This window comes from Aythya fuligula, chromosome 3 (assembly GCF_009819795.1).
Source record: "Aythya fuligula isolate bAytFul2 chromosome 3, bAytFul2.pri, whole genome shotgun sequence".
NCBI classification, from domain to species: Eukaryota; Metazoa; Chordata; class Aves; order Anseriformes; family Anatidae; genus Aythya; species Aythya fuligula.
Genome location: NC_045561.1, coordinates 94,458,968 through 94,483,882, shown reverse-complemented (window position 1 = coordinate 94,483,882; position 24,915 = coordinate 94,458,968). Strand labels below are relative to the sequence as shown.

The following is a 24,915-nucleotide window of genomic DNA, read 5'->3' as shown; positions in this document are numbered from 1 at the left end:
TTGTCAACTGATGCAGTCACCCCATCACAGAAGGCCACCAGATTTTTCAGGCATGATTTGCCCTTGGTGAAGCCATGCTGGCTGTCTTGGATCACCTCCTTGTCTCACTTGTGCCTTGACATTGCTTCCAGGAGGATCTTTTCCATGATCTTTCTGGGCGCAGACATGAGGCTTACCAGTCGTTAGTTCCCCTGATCCTCTTTTCTACCCTTTCTAAAAATGGGAGTGATGTTCCCCTTTTTTCTAGTCACCAGGGACTTCACCTGACTGCCAGGACTTTTCAAATGTGATGGAGAGAGGCTTGGCAACTACATCAGCCAGTTAGCATTAAACCTTACTTACAAACAGTCTTCAGTGTTAATATAGGAAGACCAGCAAAAGCTATAAGCAGCTTATAGCAGGAGATGGGTCTTGTGTGTGATCCTTTCTGCCAGTACCCTAACAACAGGTAGCCGAGCAAAAACGTTCAAGGAGAAGGAGATGAGCTGTTACATTTCAGCCCAAGCCCTTCTAGTCTTCTTGTTTTATACAAAACACTTGTAAATCAAGACAGAAGTGCAGCCTTTCTCTGGAGAGAGTATATACATTTGGACATGAATGAAGATGGGCCTAAAAAAGGCATCATATTATCAATACAGATGGAAACTTCTGGGCACTGCCTGTAAAATATTGAGAAGCTTCCTGTCAATATATTTATCCCTTTCTCTCTTCGGGTCTCATTTTCATGAAGATGAAAAGCATACCCCTGAAATTAAAGCAAAAAACGAAAGCTGCTTTTCCAAACCAGAGAGATGCTAGAAACTGTTCAATGAAACAGTTCTGTTTATAATGGACAAAAACGTGTATTCTCCCCTAAATTCATCCTTGCAGTTGGCTCAGCTCTTGTAAATGGAACTCTCCAAAAACAAAGCAAACAAATCATAACATAAAACAAAATAACCAAAACAAGCTAAAATAAAACAGCTGGAAGTAGACACCCAACAGGGGAAATTTCAGCTCAAACTGGCAGTTAGGAACAACTGAAAATGAGAATAGAAAGTGCTGAGCAACTTTAACACTAGCTTTGCTGCAAGCTCTGTTATACCTCGCTGTTAGGACTGCGGGGTATGATTTGCCATGTTACCAACAAACTAATTGAATGAATTCTCCTCCCACTAAAAACCTCCCCCAGGAGAGGGAATGGTTTCACAACAGACAGTAGTTTAAGTAACAGCTTAGGGAAAACAATACCAACTACATTTCATAATTGAAAGTGTAGGAGAACATAACAAGCAGAGTGTAATTATGAGCATTCAAATTTAGCCCAGACTTCTGGGCTATCCAGTCTTCAGTGAGGAGTGTCATTGAATCAGTAACCACAACTGGTCATTATCCTGTAGGTGCCAAGAGACACTGCATTTGTTCCTCTTTGGAGCCACCTCAGACAGAACTATATGATTTTACTCCACTAGTTTAATCCACTGTTTATTTTGCTGTGCTTTTCAAGAGCCGCAAGTCTCAGAATACATCATAAAGAAATCCAAGCTATCCGGACCTCAGCTTCACAAATCCTCTTTTGGTTTGCATTTTGGAGCCGTCCTGCCCTCAAGTGTCCTGTGCTTGTTTTCCAAAGTCGCTGTACCTTTCCTCTTCCTTCCCACAGACACTCGTGAGATAAGGAGAACGGTTCTGTTTTCCACTGAGCAGACAGACTTGGACAGCTCGCATGGAGTGGGTTTGTGTCCCAACAATTAAACGCTAACAGAAAAAACAAATGGAACATTAGTAGTGGAAATTAAGTACGTTAACCCTAATGAGAGTACTGATTCACTTTCCAGCAAACTCTTTGGAGCGGAAAACTCCCACACCTTTAAGCAAAGACATCTAAAGGAAAAACAAGGTTTTGGCAGGGATTCTGAAATGACCCCTGAAGAAGGCAGGTATCCAAGTCCGATTACATGGCATTGTGCGTCTCTCCCTGTGGCCATGCTTACGTTTGGCCTGCTCGCAGGAACAATGGGAAGCGGGGGGAATGTCAGAGACAGGCACCCCTGAGCTGAAGGACACGTCCCGCACCAGTCGAGAACAGCCTATTTGAGATAAAGCTAAAGGAATATTGAGGGGGATGAGAAAAAAATGTACAAAAATAGCCCATAGTGGAACGGCTCCAACAAACAAGGCCAGCATATGAGGAGGGAATCCGCTAGAATAACCACGTCAAACGGCTTCATAAATGAGCTACATGTGTAGCATCAGAGTCTTGGGGTTTAGGTCTGCCGGTTTCCCTGGACAAACAAACAACATCAGCATCCTGCCTGCGTGTCTGCATGCAGACAGCCCTCCGCTTGTAAGGATGCAGGCCAAGGACCAGGGCTGGCTTGGGCAATTAACACAGGGAGGAACAACCCTGTGTGAAGGGCTGCGGGCACAGCAGGGACCAGCCTCCGTGCTGGGCCGCAGGGTGGCTCTGACGGGGGTTTCAGACTTAAAATCCCAAATTAAACCCCAGATGCTTCTCGCTGCCACTGGAGCGCACACAACCCGAGGGCAGGACGAGGACTTCCACCAAGCAGCAGACGACCCTCGCAGAGCCGTGGGCTGCCGCTGAGGGGCGCAGAGCCCCGCTGCCCTCCATGTCACCCCAGCTTTGTCCCCACATTTCTTTTTTCCTCCCCGTTTCGGCCAAACTCCCCCAAACACCGCTCCCCCTTCATGGCCGCGCCATAGTGCAGCCAGGTCCCGCCGCCATTATGGCGGCAGGCGCCCTCCAGCCCCTTCGCTCCTCCTCGCTCCTCCTCGGCCCCGCCGAGGGGCACAAACCGGGGAAGGGGCAGCGAGGAGGGAGCCGGGGGCACCCCGCAGCGCCTCACGCCGCCCGCCGGCAGCGGGGAAGGCGGAGCGGAGCGGAGGGAGGGCGGAGGGCGGCGGGACGAGGTACGGGGAGAGCGGCCGGGGGGCGAGCGGGCGGCGAGGGGGGGCTCCGCCGCCTCCCTGCTGCGGCCGGGGGCTGCCCCGCAGGCGGCTCCTCGCTGCCCACAGCGGCACCGGGGCTGCCGCGGGGGAGCCGCCGCCGCCAGCGGGAGCTCGGAGCTTGGGGCTGGGGAGGCCGAGGCCCGGCGCCGGGCAGGGCTGCAGCGGGGAGCCGGGCAGGGCCGGGGGTCGGGGGCACGGGGAGCGAGGGGGCAGCAAGGGGGTGGGTGGAAGCCAGGCTCTGGTCGGGTCCTGGTGCAACCCTGCGTCTTCGTTCCCCAGGGGGTTATGGACAATATAGGGCTCGTTCGGAGTTGCTTGTTGTGATATTAAAAGCTTGGCATGAAATGATGAGTGTGTGAGTTTTCCTGCTGCCGTCTTAACACCAGACACGGTTCCCCGGGTGGAAAGAAGGGTGCACTGAGATTGATGTGGGAAAAGGAAGGGAACAGTGGGGCCTTCCTGTGGGTGCTGTGCGTGACACATCATGTTTTTCAGTCGTTCGAAGGTCGGTTTAAGTGCCACCTGTGAAAAAGGGTTAGTTTTTAGAGCTGCTGCAGGTCCTGTGAGGTGCTCGACACGATCAAGGTGGGATGGCTCCCTTCCACCAGGGCTGCTGGAGAGCCCGGCTCCTGCAGGGACCTGTCCCCGGGCTGGGGAGCTGGGCAGGGGCCAGGCAGCAGCAGGGTGAGGGCTGTGGGGCTGCTTCAGCACCTGCCAGCCACTGCCCCTCGGGGTTTTAGTGCTGTGAGGCACAGCTGAGGGAGCTGGGGTTGTTCAGTCTGGGGAAGAGGAGGCTCAGGGGAGACCTCATTGCTCTCTGCAACTACCTGAGAGGAAGGTGTGGGGAGCTGGGGGTCTCCTCACAGGTAACCAGTGATAGGAGTAGAGGGAATGGCCTCAAGTTGCACCAGGGGAAGTTCAGGTTGGAAATGAGGAGACATTTCTGCTCAGAAGGAGCAGTCAGGCACTGGGACGGGTTGTCTAGGGAGGTGGTGGGGTCACCGTCCCTGGGGGTGTTTAAGGAAAGGTTGGACATGGTGCTTAGGGACATGGCTTAGTGGGTGACACTGGTGGTAGGAGAATGGTTGGACCAGATGATCTTGGAGGTTTTCTCCAACCTTAATAATTCTTTGATTTAGGAACCAAAGGAGTCAGTGGTACAGGGACTTAAACGTGCTTCTGGAGAACAGAAGGCCAGCTTCAGACCAGGTGTCATAATCTAAAAGGTATAACAAAAGACATAGACAGATAGGATAATGCTTTTGTATATGTGTATGTATATATATTTATACATACATACACATACATGCACGCACACACACATATATATATATAAAACATCCCCTAAACGGCCTGTGTGAACTGTCTGGAAACTTTGGGTAGGCTCTGAAAACTTCCCATTTCATGCTGGTGTTGTAGGGCCTGTGAGTACGCTTGGAGTACGCTACATACATCGTGGTTGAGAGAGCACTAAGCTGTGCACTCAGCACATCTATGTCCAGATCAACCATGCAGCACATGTGTAACAAATCTGATACTTGGGGTAGTGTCAAGCTTATTGCTTGAATATGTTTTTTGTTTTGTTTTGTTTTTGTCTGGGAACAGCCTGATAGAAATATGTTATACCTAACTGTATATGTTATACTGAGCTGTAAGGAAGAGCATCAGTTTGTGCAAAGATGATACAACAGCTAACAGACACACCTTCATCCTTTAAATGTTTTGACACAGTAGTAACACAATAATCAAACACAACTTATAAGAGTGTAGTGTTAGAACACTTTAAATAATGATTATTTTACTAGGAGGAAGGAACTTGTTTGTCTTCAGTTTCAATATGTTTTTCCTCCAGGGTTGGGACCATGGCTATTGACTGGATTGGATTTGCATATGCTGCACTGCTTGCTGTTGGAGGTGTTGTAGGATATACTCGCAAAGGTAAATTCATATACTTGTAAAGGTAAATACTGGTACACTGAGATTTGGCAGTCTGAGTTTCTTCTCTGATACACTTTATGAAAAAGAAATGGTGAAAGGCATGAAACGTTTCCTGTAGTGAACACATCTGTATCTTAAATCCAGCCTGCACTGCTATAAATTAACTGAATCTCATGGAATTTACTTGGGTCAGCTTAAATGGTCACTTTTTTCTGTTTATCTAACTAATGAGTTTGTTTGCAGGGCAAAAAGCTGCTGTCATGTTATTTTTGACACTCGGTATATTTTGGGCCTTTTCATTTCCTTTAATCATTTCTGTCTTAAACAGACTAGATTATCGTTGATTAAAATTTGTTTTCTTCAGAGGAAAATCATCCTGGATTGATTTTGAGATTTCCAGATGCACACCAGGGAGAAAACCTTTTATTTGCTTATTCTCATCTGGTGGTTAATTATGTCTTGAATTTTTAACGATGTTAGTTTTCATTCTAAGGTAAACATGTAGGCTTTAGATTATCATGTGCACATTTCCTGTGTTCAAGTCCTTTTTATAGTGCTTTCTATGAACTGGTCCAGCTAGCGGCGTCCTTCCTGAGCTGAGCACAGCATCCCAGCAGAGGTCGCAGTGGTACTGAGGACAGGCAGCCTGAGCTCCAGGCTCGCTGCCTGTTAGCTGTCCCGCAAAGAGCATGCCCCAGCAGCACATCACTCTTGTTCACCATGGCATTGCACCAGGAGCTGGTACCCAGCTGGTGGTATCCGTCATGATTCTTGGGATCCGGGATCACTGTTTCCCTGCATAGTTTGTGCATGCTTTGGTCCTAGAGACATTGTTTTATATCTTGACTTTTTGAAAACACTTGTGTTTTGTTTTGTTTTGCCTTTTCTTTTCCTTGCTCCCATCTGCACTCACTGAATATCCCATTCACTTGTTCTCTTCTCTTTTTACTAGTCGGTCAGTCCTTGTGGCAAATATGATTTTTTTCTTGGTAATGATTTCCGTTTTCCTGTAGATTCTTGATTAATAACATTCAATATAACAGGACTGGGAGCTATATGATATCTGGGGTTCTGGATTCCTCCTTTATAATCATTTTGGGATCAGATTAACCCAGATATTGCCAGCTGTGCTGATTCTACTCTTTTATCATGTGGTACCACGTAAAATGCCTATTCAGAAACCAAAGTATATTACTGAAACTCTAAACTTTATGAACCAGTTTTATAATAGCACTGTAGGAAGATGTCAAGTTAATTTAAAAAGCTGTGTTTTATTCCTCATTGCTATGCAAGAAAATGAGTAAGAAGGGTTACATAAATATTGCCTCTCTATTTGCACAGGGTGAATTGGCTGCACAGTGGCAGAAGCAACTCTGTTTTTAAAATATTTGGATAATGCTGTGTCAAGAGTTACTGTGTACAGACTGAGCTTCAAGACATTGTATGGAGAAATAACATTTGAATGTTTTCTTGCAGGTAGTAAAATCTCTTTAGCTGCTGGTCTTACCTTTGGCTCTGTGGCTGGTTATGGAGCTTACTGTGTGACACGTGATCCGAAAAATGTGAAGATATCATTGTGTAAGTGTTTTACTCCAGTTAAAAAAAAAAAAAAAAAAAAAAAAAAAAGAGGTCACTGAAGTGCCTGTGACCATGTGTGCGTTTAAACGTTAATTTTTAAATAGAGTTAGACACTTTAGCTTAGCTTGCAGAATTCAAGAGCTCAAATGTGGAACTGTTTGCAAGATAAGGCAGGTCATTCGCACAAAACCAACAGGTGTGCGCTACCACCTGGCAGTGCCTCCTCTTATTAGGTGGTTACGTAACGCTCTACATATTGTGAAATCCAGCTGGGAAACATGGAAGAGATTTCTCATTAGAGATATCTGCGTTATTATCTCAGTATTATTATCTCACTAGAGATACAGATTAGAGTTTGTTTTGAGAAGCAAAGGTGGTGCGGGATCTGGTCTTGCATAATGCAGCATTTCCTCGACTCTCAAAGAAAGAGTTGACACAGTGGTTTTCTTCTGCCAAGAAAGGCAGGGTACAAGCTATGCAGTAGTTGTCATCCTAGAAAGCTTGCCATGAAACCCACATGGAGGCAAGGAACTACAGTCTGTAAGGGGTACGGCATTCACCTCACGTAACCAATTTGCAATAGGAGTTATTGGGAGCTCGTGTCACTCATGGGTTTAGTACTGATGGTGAGGCTGTGGTCTCCCATGCAAAAATACAGTTAAGATACATTTAAGCCAGATTGAGTGAGCCCACAATCACTTTTTCTGACCGTAGTCAGAACTTACAGTAGAGTGTTTCTGCTGGCTTTATGCTTTAAACCAACCATAGCTATAACAACTTCCATTTCAAAACAAAGTTGAATAGCATTACTAGCAAAGTGCATTCACACCAACTGGGTTTTTAGCAAAGGTGGTCATAGCATATCTGATCTTCTCCTCAGTGTTCTAAAATTGGATATTCTAGTTTTGCAGTCGTGATCTTGTACATATTACTTGTCCCACAGTTTAAAAAAAAAAAAAAAGAAGTAAATCTTTTTTGTAGTGAAGACAACACCTTAAGTCTACATGAATTTGTAATCATTCATTGTGACACGCTTTTAAGCATCATCCAGTATTGTACTTACATGGGTCAGTGAAACATGAATTTGGATACAGAATTAGCGGAAGAGAAAACAATTTTTACTATATGTTGCTTGTTTCCCAGTCCCCTGATTTTAAAAGGAATAATATAAACTTTCTACTAATCTGCTTATGAACATCAGATAAATATTGTTAGTGGTGAGCAGTTCATGTAACCATAGGCATGGGAGGACTTTCTCTCCACTGGAGAAGTATGTAGTACTAATTTAATAGGCATTATAGCAATGCAGATTAGATAGAGTTTACTACATCTGCACTAGAAAGTTCTTAATACGTAGAGTAAAAAGAACAGAGACTGTTAAAAGAAAAGCAGAGCGTTTTCACTTACACTTAACCTCCTGAAGTGCCCAAAGCAACTAGAACACAAATGCAAGAGGAAAATTAAATGCATGGAAGAAATCGACCACTCTGAACACAGCAACCAGTAGGGTAAATTGAATTGCAGTATGGAATGAAACTAGTACCCCAACCTGTAAAAGGTTTGGACATTTTAAAAGAAATCTCCCTGCAAAATTATAGTTATCCATAGTACCTTTCACCTACTCAAGAGTCTCATACAATAATGTAAGTAGTATTTTAGTATTTTAATTTCTTGTAAGTTGTCCTACAATATTCTTGTAACTTCTCCTATCTGCAAAGAGTATGTGGCATACAGACTGGAAGCCAATTTCTTTAGTTGTTTTATAGATAATTTTTTCAAGCATTTTTCCACTCCTGTGAAATGAAGTCTGTGCTTTCTGGAATACTTTAATGAAAGTTTATATGATTGCAGTAGGTGTAGAAATTCAGTATGCAACAGTTCGTGCTATTGAGAATGCAATTTGTTGTATCTGACATACTGAATTTCTGGGTCTGATTTACTGAGTTGAATTTGGCTTTATCTATTGAATTTCTTTGATTTCAGCTGAAATAGTGAATGTCTTGCACTTTTGAAAATCAGGTTTAAAAGACGAACTTCTTAAAAAATCGCCAGCACATTTGCAAAGCCGAATATTAGTAACTGGAAGAAAGAACATTACAGGCTAGACATGCTTTATAGCTTCTAATTAACTGTAAATATACTCAGGGCTCTAGATGAGACACATGCTGTGGAACAGTCTGCTCTTCAGACATTCCTGAGAGGATCAAGACTATGGGACCAGAAAATAAGAGAAAGGGATAATGGAGCAGGGTGCCCTTAATGAGCGCACATGCTTAGCTGGTAGAATTTTCTAAGATGTGTGTAGCTGGCAGAGCTTGTCGTATAATGTTAGAATGAGTTAAAAACTGATTCTTGGTTACTGTGAGCACAGCTCTGTTCACAGGAGGAGATAGTGGAGCTGGAAGAGAGTTAGCAAGATGGTTTAACTGCTCCATAAAAATGGAAGAGATTTATGCAGCTGTCATTACTTCAGCTGCAAGAGTGATAAATCATAGCTGCCCGTGCTGCCTCTCTGCCCACTTCTAGGAAGCATTTCAGGTGATGGTTCTTTAATTTAGCTAGCTACCTTTGAAGTTTTATCTATTCTTATTAATCTTCTCATTTATGTAGCACTCTGTAGTCATTAATTCAATTTGAAATCCCCACGCCTGATTGCAGTTCATTGCTACCTCTGTTTTTAGGTAGAAGAGCTCCAGAAAGATGATATAATTCCTTTCATGATGTTTGTTCTCTGCTGCTAACACTGCATCCGATGCCCTCTTGGGCTGTCTACCTCTTGTTACTGGGAAGGACAAGAGGAAGGCTTCCTGGTAGCGAAGGAGATGGCCATATTCTGTAGCAAAAATAAGTAGCAAAGCTACGAATCTAGTTTTTAAGGCTTAGCAAATATGAGTGAGCATTCTAAAAAGAAATTAGATAAAGTTGAATGCTCTAGCTGCTGGAACAGCTAGTAAGAAAAACAGTTGCATTGGTCTAGGGTGGTAGGATTTATGAGACATTGTACCTGTAACTCAGCATAAATGTTAGTGTTACAATGAGGATTCTTCATATACTTCATTTGTAGCCCCATAAATGTAGATATGGAGGGATACACTTCACTGTCTGACGGACTTGCTTAGTATCTTTAGTGGATTTAGCATTCTGCTGCACCTGGAAACACTATTTGCTGCTGAAGGAGGTCCTGCTAGAGAATTTTGGAAAAGCGGGAATGTTTTTATGGACTTATTTCTCTGGTCTAATATTTTATTAAACTGCATCTCATATCAAAACATAGCAATGACCTTTGATAACTCTCCATATTCCTGAATAGTCCACTGGGAAAAGTGAGAACATAAATATATTGATTTGTCTTTTACAGTTTCAGCTTTTCTTTTGACCATTATCATGGGAATGAGGTTCAAGAGGTCCAAGAAATTAATGCCAGCCGGACTGGTAGCATGCCTGAGGTAAGCATCTATTGAGGATCTTAATGTAAAGATTTCACAGGTTTTCAAATAGTTGTCACCCAACATCCAGTTCAAGCCAGTGTCAGTAGAGGTTACTGTTACCAGAAACTGTGAAAACTAAGTGAAATGAGTTTAGAGGTCTCGGTCCCGTTTCCACTAAACAGTTCTTTCATCTCATGAGGCAGATACATCAGAAACAGGCTTTCTCAGCAGAGAAAGGAGATATCTGCAATTAAATATTAATGTGTATCAATAAGGCTTTTCAAAGAACCTGAGGTAAGCCTCAGTGTTACCAAACAGACATGCATAAAGCCAGACATCAAACGTCATACAACATCTTAACATCTCAAAAAAAAAAAAAAACTTTGATGTAGAAGTACTGCATTCAAAAGTACTGGAAGCTCAGCACCTGCTAAAACTGAGATGTTTTTGAGCTGTCCTAATCACTTTGGTCAGTATTACTGCAAATTATATTACTAACCATCCTGATTTCTCTACTGCTGCTGTTTATTTTGGTATTCTGAAAAACTTAACACTCTGTATTGGAGAAAGTTGGAACCATTTTTTTCCCCCCTATGAGTGAATAATGTAATCTTTTTTCAACTCTAAGTCAGAAACTGTTTTTTGAAGGAAGAATGACTGTCACTTCTTTGTCACCAGACTTAATGTAACTCCATTAACTGATTTATTTGTAATGCATACAGGGAGGAAAAAATCGGATGCAAATTGTCAAGATGCAAATGTTTTGAATTGGGACTTAAACTGGAAAATATTATTTTCTGTTGTAGATCTCTTTTCAAGCAGACTGTTTCAGTGGACACTGAGCTCTAGATTGAGACATTGTGAAAATTTGCTTACTAGAGGCTCTAGTGTCAGATATTTGTAAATGTGCTCTTATTTTATGATGACTTTCATTGTTTGTGCACAGCCATACTTATAGGCTTTGTTGTGCTTTGTTTTTACAGCCTTCTGATGATTTTGAGGCTTGTTTTTATGCTGATGTAGGAGAATTTAGCAACTTGAGAATCGAAGTATGACTGTCACACCCACCTAACAAAGAGGCAGGCTCTCCGTACTTGAAAGATGAGTTTGAACACAAATCTTAATTTACATTTATCTTTTCTGTAAAAAATCCGTACCTGTAATTTAATTGTTGGCACTTGCTGGTATTTTGCAAGTTTTTTAAAAAACTGAAACAAATGTTTTGTTGATGACGTGTTTTGATCTTCCATTTAAGCAATCTGTTAACTCAAGGGATCTATACCTGTAAGTTTGATAGCTTTCAGAGGTGCTGAGCACCCAAGGAAATTGCATTCGTCTTGCACTGTATCTCTGAGATAACATACACATAAATATCTCATTATGTTAAAAAGATAAATTGTTCTGAACCATAAATTTGTAACTTCTGTAATTAAATAATCCATCCTAATTGTATTGTCAGTTAGTAATCAATAAAGACGTGTGCCTGTACTGTCTAACACTGGAAAACCTACATTCCTTTCAAACACGTGCATCTTCTTCCACTAATTCTAAGTGTAAAAATTTTTATCAGTGTTCAAATAAAACAAAAAGTTCAAAGCTTCTCTCAGTTGTATGTAGCGTACCACGTGCCACTGTGGCATTAAGGGACATGGTTTAGTGTCCCTGTTATTATATATATATATATATAGCATTACAAATATATATATACTTATATAAAAATAAGTATATATACTTTTATATATTTATGCTTATATAAAAATGAGTATATATTATAAACATTATTATAATATTATAAAGGCCACCTATCTCTAAGCACAGACATCACATCTTAATGCTGCACAAATCCATCGGAACACCAAGCTTGTTATTCTTGGCTGGGGCCTAGGTGGAGACAAGGTATGAGCAGCTCAAATGTCTAAGGAATATCTGACCAAAAAATAAACAACAACAACAAAAAATGCCAACGTCAGCCCCCACCTCTGAATCTTTTGCTAACAAATGCTGGTACCAGTCACCTCTGGGTGTTGGCATGCTTACAGGTGATTGAGCTGGTGTATTACGGATTTCAGTTTGGGGCCTTGGTACGTGCAATGGCAGCGAGACAGGTAAAATGTGTTTGTTTTTTTTTTTAATCCTGAATTATAACTTTAAGACAGGTCAGGGGAATTGAACTGTTATGTACTGTAATTACAAACTTAGGTGACCAATGCTGATTTGGATATTTGTCTGTAGATACAGAAGAGTCCCACCTTACATTAAGCTCTACTAAAAAAGTTTTGGCAACCTACTGCTGAAATGTGGACACCATCCTGCAGTTGCCTGCTAGATCCTCAGTGTAAGAAGATTTTATATTTTTTAGCATCTACAGAGTTGAGCCATTCATACATTCTCAGAATTACCCCGTGGGGACAGGGGCTAGACTCCAAGCCCAACTGTAATCCAGAAGCTTTTGCCTAAATTTCTGTGCAGCCCAAGTAAGCAGTGATCTCAGCAAGTGTCCTGTATCCCTAGGGGATTTTTGTCCATAGGGGATTGAGCATTGCCGCAGGAAGAAATGATGTGCACGTCACTCAGAAAAGAGAAGTAGCAATATGGTTTATTGATATGATTTAACATATGTCGAGGTACACCTGATTATAGCTGGACGATACACTTAGTTGCACACTATGTAAAAGACGCTATATACAACTGAAAGACACTAAATGAAAGACATCATACGCTACATAGAGACTATGTGAGGAACTGGGTTAGGCAATTTTACATCAAGGAGGCCATCCCGTTTAGTCTGGAGGTTCAGAGTGGACCCCATTGCTTTCTAAATTCCATGAGCTGAAGAGGAAAGGAGCCTAGAGAGGTGTGGCTGAATCCACTCCTAGTCCCAGACTTGGTCAACACCTTATGTCTAAAGGTTTATATGCATTACACAAACCCTTTATGCTACTTAGCCAGTGTAAAGTTTGATCACAAAGCACCATTACAGCACGTTAGCATGCTGTTACTTTCCCAGTCTGCTTAACAGCCAACCTGTGGCAATAATGGTCTTCTCAATCTGCAGAAGTAACCCTGGGAGGTGTCTCTGCTGTGCCAGGAGAGCTCAAAAGGCTCTCGGATTGCTCACTGTTTATGAGATGAGATGAGATGATTGACTCTTGGTCATATTTGCATTCGGGTGTTAGTTTGTTCCAAATTGAGCTTGAGTTGGACTTCCTTCTTAATTTGGCCAGCACTATAGTTGGGAGGGGGATGCATTGCTCAAATTAGCCCTTGGCTATTTGTCTTCTGTCTCTCCTGAATCCAGAATACAGCCATCATGACCAGACATCCATCAGGACTGCCACTGATGTTACCTGCTTAGGCCAGATGCTCTGCTTAAGTGGGTGGTTGGGGAGGGAACACCACCACAAGCACTCACAGCATGCAGAGGCGATGCCCTTTGTCAGACCCTGCAGGGGTTCAGTAACTATTGCATTGCTTTGGAACAGAGGTGCAGCAGCTCAAACTGCTGCTGCCAGCTAGCAGGTGATCTAAATAAAAAAGTGCTAGGAGCTAATGTGGGTAGTGACTAGGTGAGGGGGTTGTTCCAGTTTGTACCTGAGGTACAATATGTGGCTCCTAAACAAGTCAGAAAAAGAGGTAACTGCTGGGCTAACACTGTCTCTACACTGGCTTCTCTGCCTCACCAGTCTGAGTCCTACTGAGAAAGAAAAAAAAAAAAAAAGGAAGGAATTGTTTATGGTACTATTTGTGACAGTGATGGTTCCTGTGAAATTAGGGTAAAGAATCTGAAACAAGTTTTATCCCAACAGTGCTTAAAGCATTCATAAACTCTTTTACAGAAAAGGTAAGCAGCCTCACAGTTCTCTTGAGAGTTCTCTTTACTTTAGAAGTAACTGGGGAAAATGAAATCTTACCGAAGTCAAGCAGCATTTTCCCTGCTGGGCAATCCAGCCAAGCAACAAGACGAGGAGCAAGGGTGTAAGTAGCACGGATGAAAACTACATGGGACTAATTAGACAAATGTACTTTGATCTTTCAGTGAAACAAAATCTCTTCTAAGAGATTCATGTGAGGATTAAAATAGTTTCTTGCTTTCACCCATAAATCACGAGTTCTAATTTATATTTGTTATTTATATAGCTTTTAACTGTAGTTCTAAAAGTACAGACAGCAAATAAAAAGAACATGGGGACACTGAATTTTGGAAATATTGCAATTAAGTAAACATAGAATATTAGCATATTTTATTTCATGTAGCTGGTAGTAGTAAAAACTGGTGGTAATAAAATACTACCTTGTAAAATCAACATGTCCTACAGCCTTTTATCCCAGTCTAAACTATCTTCTCTTTCAAAGATTAATACTACAGCCACAGAATACATCTACACAGTTTCCACTTATAAGGCACAGCTCAGGTAATATGCTATAGTTGTGTTATCTTCAGCAGCCACATGATTAGATATTGAATATTTTCCTCACATTAGCAATATACTTGTCATCTGCTGGTGGCTTCCTCTGGCTGCCAGGCTGCAAGAATTTTTTGATTGTTGGAATGTTGCTTATTCTTCCTTTAAAAGCCTGTAACAAGAAGCAAGAAAGCCAGTGAGAGCGAGGATATTATAATCCTTTATAGCTTAAAAATCAGATGACTTGGATTTTTTACTTCTCAGCCATACCTATTTAGCAGAGAAAGTTATTGGTACTTATAGCCTGCTCAACACTCTGCATTTTTAACTTTATATACATACATATATAAATTATATTAAACACCACAAAAGACAAGAAAAAAGGAACACACCAGATTCTGTAATTGTATATGATTTCTTCCAAATGTAACTTTGCTGGCAAAAGCAGAAGGATGGGAACTGCAGACGTAACAAGCTGTGGACCTCCCCTCCTGATGCTCACTGCTGTGCTTGAAGACATGGAAGCAGCAGTGGCAGGCCTGAATTGGTAGAGTCGGTAGGATATTAGGTTGGATATTAGGAGGAGTTTCTTTACTGAAAGCATTGTGTGGTGCTAGAACAGGCTGTCCAGGGAAGCAATTGAGTCCACCATCCCTGGAGGTTTTCAAGAGACATGTAGGTGCAGAACTTGGTAGCATGGTTTAGAGGTGTACTTCAGTACTAGGTTAAATGTTGGACTAGATGATATTAGAGGTCTTTTCCACCTTAATAATTCTGTGATCTTATGGTAAGTGAATTCCTCCCAGCTGAGAACAACTGCGGGCTGCAGAGCTGGAGAAAGGTGAGCCCCCAGCAGCTCTGGGGGCAGCACTGTGAGTGGGTTCAGCTTGTTACAGTCAGTGGTAGATCAGAGAGCTACCAGCAATGTAGCACAACGCTTCAAAAAACATCAATTAGCTTTCAGACCTGGGCCGTGAAATTTGCTTGTTACGTTCTGTGTTGAGATGAGATGATCACTAACCTGTAGCTGAGGGAATGCAGACAGTATATCTGGCTTACATTCTTCTACCATTAGAATGGCTTCCAGCAGATGGATGTCTGCCCAGCTAAATTTGTTGCCAACAAGATAATCATGACCATGGTCTTTTAAGGCCTACAAAACATGAACAATAATATGAATGAATAATGAATATAACGAATAATGAAAAAATGAATAATAATAAGGATGCAATCATTTTAGCTAGATGTTTTATTACAGACAGATTTCTACAAAAATACACAGCACAGCAAATCCATACGAGGACTTACGAAGATAGAAAGTAGGTATTCTCATGACAAAAAATATGGAACCAGAACTCATGTTTCAGTGTATGTGGGCTTATCACTCACTCTAACCTGTCACCCCAGGTTGCTGTCCCACAAGAAGGACTCAAATCACAGAAGAGAAGCAGGACTGGAGTAATTGGAAGAGGTAGTTAAGACAGCTTAGCTGTAATGTACTTTGATAAAAATAAAATAAAAAAGAAGAAACAGCCCCTAAATTCCCAGATGGTTAAACTGTCCCCGCAGGAAGCAGCAGAGTATTATTCATCAGTCAACCAGGGAAATCTCCAGAGCCTCATATTTGGCAGCACAGCCTGAACTGCTGCTGCTACACCCTAACAATGAGCTATTTTCAAAACTAGTGAATGCCCCAGTTCAAAATCTTAGAAAAAAAACTATGAATGCCTGTGGAGTGGAGGAGTTGCTTGGTTGTTTTCAGCCAAATGTGAGACTTCTGGTTACAGTCTGAAGTAGGTCAGGAGCCAAGGAACGCAGCCTTTGCACCCTTCATCCTGTACTGAAGGATTCTCTTGGCAGCCTGCTGATGCCAGAACCACAGTCCTGCAAAGCTACTAGCAGCTGTAACACACACTTTGCAGCGAATGTTGCTGCACAGCAATTCAAAGCAGTTACCAGCTCTCCAGCTTACCCTCCTCTTGAAGATTACCACCCTTGAAGCAGAAGAAAACACATCTGTGCCTACACTGCGCTGATGCTACACTCCACTAAGAAGCATGCACTGAGACTAGGGCACCAGCCTGTGTCCCCAGAGCCAATTCCTTCATTACTTTTAGCTACAGAGGTTTTACTGTCAGGACAGTGTAATGTATGGACTGCAAAGCCTGCCAAATCAATGAATCAATGTACTGCTTAAGCAGCCGGTACAGAAGGAAAGTTATTAATCATTCTGATGAAATTAGCTAGGTTAAAAATCATGCAAAGTTTAGCTGTGTCTAACACCAGTGAATAAGGACTATTTTAAAGACTTTCCCCCACTAGGCACACACACCAGATATACCATAACAATTGCCTGTGGCAAGTAGGCACAGGTTTGGAGAATAATGTAATGTAATTTTGCCTTTTTTTTTTTTTAGTAATTTTTCTTTATGTTACCAGACCTCAAATCTTTGAAAGATTGCTGTGTGCGATCAGTCTCTCCCAGCACAGTATTCCACAGGTGTGGAAATGCAGCTGTGTGGTTACAGGAGCGCTGGCTTATGTAGTTGATGTGCAGTCTCATCACAGGGCAGCTTCTGTGCGTTTTGCGTGCACAACCTAAGGCTCTGATAAAGACGCACGCAAAGCTGCACCAAGTGCTGTTTTTCTGTTTGTTTGTTTTGAATGGTACATGAAGTAACAGACAATGTGGTTTGTTCCATGTGACACAAATTAGAAATTTCCCAAATAGATGCCAGATGTTTTCATGCAGGAGCAAAGACATTAGAAAAAGGGCATATTTCTGTGTCCCAGAAAGTTGTATAAACAACCCTCCAAAATAATTCTGATTTCCCAGAGCTAGCTCTTAGTAGCAGATCCCATGACGAATTTGCTCTTGAAACCCCCATATATCCCTGATCTCCTCTATAGCCTCTCCCCATATTCCTCCTAGGGAATGAGGGATTGAGCCAGGCACCCACCCCAGCTCTGAACCAATGCAGCTGTGTACCCTTGGCACAGACTTGGAGGAAACCACTACACGGTGAGAAAGGGCTGTGAGAAAGTCTGCACAGCACCGTCGTGTTGGGTGCAAACAGGAGCAGGAAAGTGAGACGGGAATCATCGCTAACTGAATTCAAAAAGGTAAAATGTTAATAAACACACACACAAAAATAAGAGATTCTAAAAGGAAAAACAAAACACAAAACAAACAGCAAGTTGGTAGGAAATGGCAACACCAAGGCTATGTTCCGGGGAGCAGCGGAGAAATCTTCCCCTCCTGACCAACTCTTGCATAGCCAAGAGGGGCTCTTCATGTGCTTCACGAGTGCAGTAATCATACTAATGCTTCACCTCGTGGCTCATCAGAGGCCACCTCCTTAGTGCGTGCCAGCCAGTAGATAATTGCTTTAATGCTTTTAAGCTAGATGCATCCTGTTTGCAGAACCTATTTGTTGCATGCCTAAGGATGCCCTAAAAGCAATTTAGAAAAGGACAATAATAATCTTTAGGTGAATTCTACGAAAGCAATGGGTTTGAGAAAGATCACAGAATTAGGTCACTAATTATAATGCACAGTTAGATTTAACTTTCAACAGCAAGAGTGTGTACACTTTTAGAAAGTAAGTTCTGAAGGCTGGCACAGGTATTTAAATGGGACATTTGTGCAAAATGCTGTAAGCTACCAGTTACTAAGCTAGGTGTAAATAATTGAAGTCCAGTCTTTCCTCATAACAAGTAGAATTTGCCCTCTGAGGAGTCTTAAGGACAGCAAAGATGTTCAGTATTGAGATCAGCCCAGTATTATTTCATGGCCTTCTTTTCCCATTCCTGAATGCAATTTCCATCACACAGCCCCAGGTGATGTGTCACAACCTGCCTTTAGATTATATGGGGAGCCTGCTATGTGGACTCATGCTGATTCATCACTTACCTTTTCATAAACAGGAAAGTATCTGGTCTTAGCTCGTTCAATGATTAAGGCAAGATTCTTTTCTCTCATCTCGGCTGACTGCAAAGGGAGCTGCATGATCATTCCCATGAGGTCTGTTGTTCCTTCCACATACATATCAATCCTGAAACATTTTAATTTAGCATTGATCATGTGAACATTCCATGTTGGTTATTTTTCTGAAACAACAATGCTGAATGGATCACTGAGTATTATGCTTATTAGTGAATTCAGCGTAAGACACTGGTTCATTTTCTTGTTCTTCCATTTTGATTCCAGCTCAGGTTTCTTTCTTCCAAAGCACAGATCTTTATAAACAGACCCACAGTGTCTGCAACACAGTATAAACTACAGTACAGCTGATGCAAAGTAGAGTTCACATTGTTTTCCACTGATATTCTATTTATCTATGCTGTGGGAGAAAAGAACATGTATGCAAACCACTCTACAGGAGAAAATAGTTTTGAGGTCTGATCAGAAAAGGATTCAGACAGCAAATGGCTGCCAATTGCCAGTTTAAATCACAGAAGGGTTTGGGTTGGAAGGGCCTTAAAGACCACCCAGTTCCAACCCTCCTGCCATGGGCAGGGACACCTCCCACCAGACCAGGTTGCCCAAAGCCCCATCCAGCCTGGTCTTGAACACCTCCAGGGATGGGGCATCCACAGCTTCTCTGGGCAACCTGTGCCAGGGCCTCACCACCCTCATGGTGAACAGTTCTTTTCCTTATATCTAATCTAAACCTACCATCTTTTAGTTTAAAGCTATTACCCCTTATCCAGCCCTCTGATCATCCTCGTGGCCCTCCTCCAGACCACCTCGAATAGGTCCATGTCTTTCTTACGCTGGGGGCTCCAGAGCTGAACGCAGTACTCCAGATGAGATATTACTGTCCATAATAACCATAATAACACTATCTCTGGAGCTGTCTCTCCATTTTTACCGAATAAACCTTTCACTGTCAGTGGCAGTCAATTAGGTTAAGGACTTCATTCTCCATGATTTATTTATTTAAGAGTGATGACTTTTCGTTTTTCATTAGTTCTTTTGACAACGAAAAGTATCCACAGTTTACACGGTAAAGGAATATTATGAAACAAATGGTTCAACTTTCAGGGACATTAAGTCACTGAGCATTTCTTTATTTTTGTTTTCAAAGCACTTCAGTGTCTCCAGGCAGCTGTAGTTTTCCCTACTGTTTTCCATCTAAAAAAAATAAACCCACCGAAAAGCAACCTTAGCCATTACAATTGCCTTATGGTCCTCCAGTTGCCCAGCAACTTAAACCACTTCTGCTCTGTGAGTTCAAATGAGCCTGAAAGCAGGCATAACTTTCTCATTATGTTGACAACAAACAATCATTTCTCAATCACAGTCTTCTTACCCAGCCCCTGGATCTGAAGGGACTAAGTGCTAGCAAATTTTTTGCATGTCTACATGCAGACATTTCAAAGCAATACTTTTTTCTTGTATGTTAAAAAAAGTGGAAAAGTATGAGTGAAGATGGTGTGTACAGTTACCATACCAGGCTCTCTCCTTCAGGTCTTTCCCATAGAGGTTGTATTTCCCTGCTATGTAGCTGAGGATGGCTCTGGTCTGCACCATCTTCATCCCATCGATCTCCACCATGGGCACTTGCTGGAACAGCAGGTCTCCATCTGGAGACAAAAGAAGCAAACTTCTCATGCTGCTGTAGTACTACGTTAATTCTGAGAAAGATTATCTGTAGCATACCAAGACATTTCTAATGCTGAGCAATCTAAAGCTTCTGCAATGCAACCAGGTCTCTCAAACCTCTTTACAGGTCACATCGCACTGGAGATCTTACAGAAATCTCACCTCGGGCTAACAAAGTCAGAAGAAGTACTCCTTTTGTTATATTGGTGTGAGCTTACGTTTAGGGGACTGTTTACAGACTCACCTTTGCGTAGTTTTTCTAGGTGTTCATTTTTTTCTATGAATTGTTCCTCAAACTGAAAAGCAAAGACAGAAAACACCATTGTGTAACTCCAAAGACAATGGGAAAGTGGCAGGGAGTCTGGTAGCTGGACTCTGAAATTTTTAACAAGTTATGCCTCTCATACACAGTATTTACCCCTCTCTTTCCCCCTGCTGTTGTATATATGTTTTTGTTGTTGTTGTTTTGTTTTGGTTTGGTTTGTTTTTTTACTTTTTAAATGAAGAGGACAATTCATTGAGGGCAAGATCTCTGCTTCCTCAGCACTCGTGATCTTCAGCTTCTCTGTCAGCAACACTCACAATGAATAAGCACCATTAAAAAAGACATTCATTTCCAATGGAATATAGAAAGTTTCTGAGAAAATAGTTTCAAACCACTATATTCAAACAAAAAAGTGAATGTAGAAATTAAGATGCCTTAGGACAGCTTTCAGCTGATGCAAATCTAAGATAGCCCTCCACTGGCTTCAGGGCAGCTTTGCTGATTTATCCGAGTCAGGTCCTGACCAACAAAAGAAAACCACTTTGTTTGGAGATTGCACTAAGTTCTTCATGTGGTATGCATGATCTTTCAGTGGAGACCAATCATAAGACATGGGGAATTCAGAATTTGCATTCAGAAAACCTTATAAACAGTATAAGCAGTGATTTAAGATCTTGACGGCATAAAGTATGTTTCAAAAATGAATAATTTATTATTTTTGTATATTAAAATCAAAGAATATCTTAAATGCAGTATGAGTATGTCACTGAATCTAAGCATTCTGCATCACAATGTGATGTTGTGCATATCTCTAAGCAGAGATGTACATTGAAAATCTTTCCAAAACAGAATCCATATTTTAATCACAGATTAATCGGATCACTTTATTAAAATAATGAATGTTTAAAAAAGGTACAAACCTCAACCCCAGCTGCTGCTAACAGCCATCGGATTGACTCCATTTTCCCCCTTCCACAGGTATAGTGCAGCTTAGGTTTCCCCGCCATGATTTCAGAGTTGTTCTTTCTGACAAATTCAAGAAGATATATGAAATAGTTTATTTTTTTATTATTATTTTTATTTGTATATAAAATGATCCATTCCAAATGACTAAATACAGTTGGATGAATGTGAAACTAGAAGGGCAATCAAATCCTAGATATTCAGGCTTGACGCAACCAAGGTTCCTGTGGATTTAGTGGAAGAAAAAAACATTAGGGCACATCACCAGAAGAACATGCAGCGATTCAACATGGAATCGTGACAGAATAACCTCACAGTGATTCAATCTATTCAGTAGGTGTTGGGTTTTGTGACAGCATCCAAGTCATATCAGACTAGAAAATGTACTATGTGAAACTGCTTGCGAGAACATCGAGTTTAGGATAGCCATTTACTTTTACCTCTCTCATTATGAAGTTTCAGGCCTCTATGTTGCTGTGCCTTTACAAGCACGAGCTTATAACAGCAAGATATATTCCACCATGCCTGCTAATATCCATATTTAGCTAGTTGTTTTGACCATTAGCCAAATCACAATATATCCATTATAGGGCACATGGACTGACTTCAAGACCTGTTCCAATCTTATGGATAACAGTTAAACTCAAACAGGGATGTATATCCTGCTGGCTCTGAAAACTTAAAATTAAGGCTGAAACCAAACAAATGAGACCACGATCTCCATTGGATAGATAAAGCCTGATCAATGATACCAGCAGCAAGGCCACCAGATAATGGCATGGGGATTAAAACATTGTTCTTCCAAAGTCTCACTAACACCAGGTACACTCACATGCTGTAGTTTGAACCTGGCAGCCAAGGGGAGCTTGTCTGGTGCAGAAAACAAAGTTATCACTGTACTCTTATCACCAGAAGATAAAAACAGATTTGGTAATAGGACAAACTCACAGACTGATTAGCAGAGTGTTTCATCATTAAACCAAGGTTTCATCTCTTTACAGACATGTTCAATTACTCGAGTACAGACTTTACAGCACTCATCTGAGCCACAAAGTAGAAACCCTGGCCACAATACCAAAGCTGTCAATGAAGATGCACAAATGAACAGTATAACAGTGAGTGGGGAGACTGCATGTCAGGTCTTCTCCACTGAACTCCTTTGTGTTGGGTGGTACCTTCAACATGCCCTGTAAGGAACAGCCATTGCTTTGCAAAACTGTGGCACCCCAGTCCAAAATATGCTCCTCAAAACCTCTGCTCAGCTTACACCCAGCCTTGGCAATACCTGTATTCACAGACACCTCAGTCTCTTCCAGCAAAGTTCTCCTTTAACATAAAAATGTACTTGATAATGAAGACTTGATTATGTCTTATGTTTTGTTTTCATCAGTCTACAGCTGCCAGATACCTAACTAATACCTGAACAGCAACAGAGTGCATAGACAAGGCATTTAGAGAAGTGCCTTATTACAACCACCTTCCCTACATGCCCTACACTACATTTCTAGTTCCCATAAGCACATGAGTTACACTACACCACATGAAAAGCTCTCAAACTTTGGTACTTCAAAAATACTTAATTCCTTCATGCTCAGGGAGTATCAACTCCACTCCATCTGAGAGGAGAGCTGCACTTGGGCCCTTCACAGCCTGGACAAGCACTGGACAAGGACTCCCACCTCCAGCATTTGGAGTAAATGTGAGAAATACACTGCAAAGACAGGCTTGCTTAAGCAGAAAGAACAAAGTTCCCTGAACCCAAAGCAGAGGAAGAGCTAGTAAAAAAACATCCATCTTGCTTGCCAGTGTCAGCTCAGTGCCTCACTCCAAAAAAAAAAAAAAAAAAAAAAAAAAAAAAGAAAACCTGAACAGCTGATGATATGTCAGCAAGAAAAAGTCCTAGTATCGACATAAGCTGTACTTGCCCATCACATTTCCTTTCTGGGGCTGGCTTAGGGCTGAGTCTTTTGTGCAGGTGAGAAAAAGCTTAGATCTTCCAGAAATTGCACTGCTTTGGGGTTTAGGCTGAACATTTCCTTGTGGTGGCAAAGTACTGCAGTGATTCTGTTACTGCACTGCAACAAGCATTCCTCTGAGAAGCAAATGAGTCACGAAACAGGAGCAAGGTTGGTAAATTATTTTTTGAATAATAATGGACTTGAAGAGAAATCCTTAACCTTCTAGATGTCCTAGTGCACGAGACCTTCCTCAGGCTTCAGCTAGGCAGGTGCCAGAGTGACAGCTACCGCTGCGATCTCTGTTTTTGGTTTCTTTGTTTGTTTGTTTTTAAATAAAGTTATTTTGTCCCAAACAATTCAGGCACTGGCCTTCCAGTGTGAAGCAAATAAGCGAACTTTAGCATATGTTCGTAACCTGCCTGATCTTAAACTTTCTTCCTAGCTTGACGTGTCCCCCAGGCAGCTCCTTGCAAGGCCTGGCTCCTCGCACACAGCTCCCGCACAGCTCAACCTCCTAACACTGTGCCCGACTCGCTCTGCAGGCTGTCAGAAGACCATAATTGCTTACCAGTGTGGGGTTTCTACTGGGCTCCAGGCCAAACGCTCGGCATGGAGAAATATTCCTCCCACCACCCAAGCTGGAAGAGACACTCGCAAGAGGCGAAAGGTGAATCACCCCTGGAGATTTTAAAACTTATCCACAAAGAGCAGCAGCTCTGTGCTCTCTGCCCACCCTACCGAGCAGCGGACCCCTCGACCCCGCCACGGCCTCTGCCTCTGACCCCAAACCGGGCTCACGTCCCCCCACCCTGGTCCCCCCAGCCCACCGCCACCCCTACCCTCCGGACCGAGCCTCCGCTGCACCGACTGATCCCGATCCCTTTCCCGATCACTCTCCCAGTCCTGGGCCCGATCCTGAGCCCAATCCAGACCCCGCTGCTCCGCCCCTGCAGCCGAGGGGATGGGCTCCGGAGGAGGGTGGGACGCTTCTGCTGCAGGGGGGCAGAGGCTCTCTGTTACGCTTGTGCAGAAACCTGTGGTTTCAGGTGTCTGGTGTTTTACTTCAAAAGTCAGTAGGTGAGAGATAGCAGGAGTTTTATTGCTCAGAGGCTGCAATCTCAGGCTGGCAGTGCCAGAGCAATTGTTTTTAGGGTGTTGGCAGCTGCATACAACAGGTTGATGTAGAGAATGCCTGTTTATGTATTCAGCTTTCTTGCTAGCCTGGATTTCAGTGATTGCAATGCACAGTTCATAACCGAGTTTAATATGAATTAACATCAGTCAAAACAGAATTCCAAATGCCAAAGTCCTGGTAGCATAGGGACATGGTTTAGTGGGTGATATTGGTGGTAGGGGGATGGTTGGACCAGATGATCTTGGAAGTCTTTTCCAGCCTGTATGATTTTATGATTCTGACACCAGCCAGAGCCCTCCTTCCTCTGTTGATAATAGTTTTTCAACTTCACAGCTGGCTACAAGCAATCATCTTTCCATTAAATGTGTGCAAAGTGCTCTAAGCTGCTACAGCAGGCTGTCTGTTAAAGGAGATGTTGGTGAAGCTACCATACAAGAGTTTGAACAGCTAGTGACAAAACAGAAGTGCGGTAGGACCGCTGATCCCAACATACTCCAAGACAAGGAATATTAAGTTCAGAAGAAAGCTGAATCCAAACATTTCATCTCCATCAAGCCAGAATCTGCAGGCTTCGCTTGGCTTTTCCCAGGAAGGGCACATTGCCCACTGTTTGGGCTAAGCCCCCTTCCTATTCCAGCAACACTACGGTTGCCAGAAGGAACAAGGGACCCCTTCAGTATATAAGTA

The 24,915-nt window shown here is 42.3% G+C and overlaps 2 protein-coding genes across 4 annotated transcripts; one reads left to right on the top strand and one right to left on the bottom strand.

Moving 5' to 3' along the window:
• Window positions 1-2,874: 2,874 nt before the first annotated feature.
• On the top strand, window positions 2,875-11,481 carry TMEM14A (transmembrane protein 14A). Of its 2 annotated transcripts, none has more exons than XM_032184455.1 (5): window positions 2,875-2,913; window positions 4,805-4,890; window positions 6,367-6,468; window positions 9,827-9,914; window positions 10,880-11,481. In XM_032184455.1, the coding sequence occupies exons 2-5, from the start codon at window positions 4,815-4,817 to the stop codon at window positions 10,917-10,919; spliced, it is 306 nt and encodes a 101-aa protein (XP_032040346.1). In that variant the 5' UTR covers window positions 2,875-2,913; window positions 4,805-4,814; the 3' UTR covers window positions 10,920-11,481. The 2 variants fall into 2 exon arrangements, with proteins under 2 accessions (XP_032040346.1, XP_032040344.1); XM_032184453.1 differs by lacking the exon at window positions 2,875-2,913 and adding an exon at window positions 4,160-4,178.
• A 985-nt stretch (window positions 11,482-12,466) lies between these two features.
• On the bottom strand, window positions 12,467-24,038 carry LOC116487462 (glutathione S-transferase). Of its 2 annotated transcripts, none has more exons than XM_032184451.1 (7): window positions 23,933-24,038; window positions 21,093-21,198; window positions 20,152-20,203; window positions 19,756-19,888; window positions 18,213-18,354; window positions 15,321-15,452; window positions 12,467-14,471 (listed from the first exon to the last, which is right to left on the bottom strand). In XM_032184451.1, the coding sequence occupies exons 2-7, from the start codon at window positions 21,177-21,179 to the stop codon at window positions 14,349-14,351; spliced, it is 669 nt and encodes a 222-aa protein (XP_032040342.1). In that variant the 5' UTR covers window positions 21,180-21,198; window positions 23,933-24,038; the 3' UTR covers window positions 12,467-14,348. The 2 variants fall into 2 exon arrangements, with proteins under 2 accessions (XP_032040342.1, XP_032040343.1); XM_032184452.1 differs by having other exon boundaries at window positions 23,942-24,038.
• Between the last annotated feature and the right edge of the window lie 877 nt (window positions 24,039-24,915).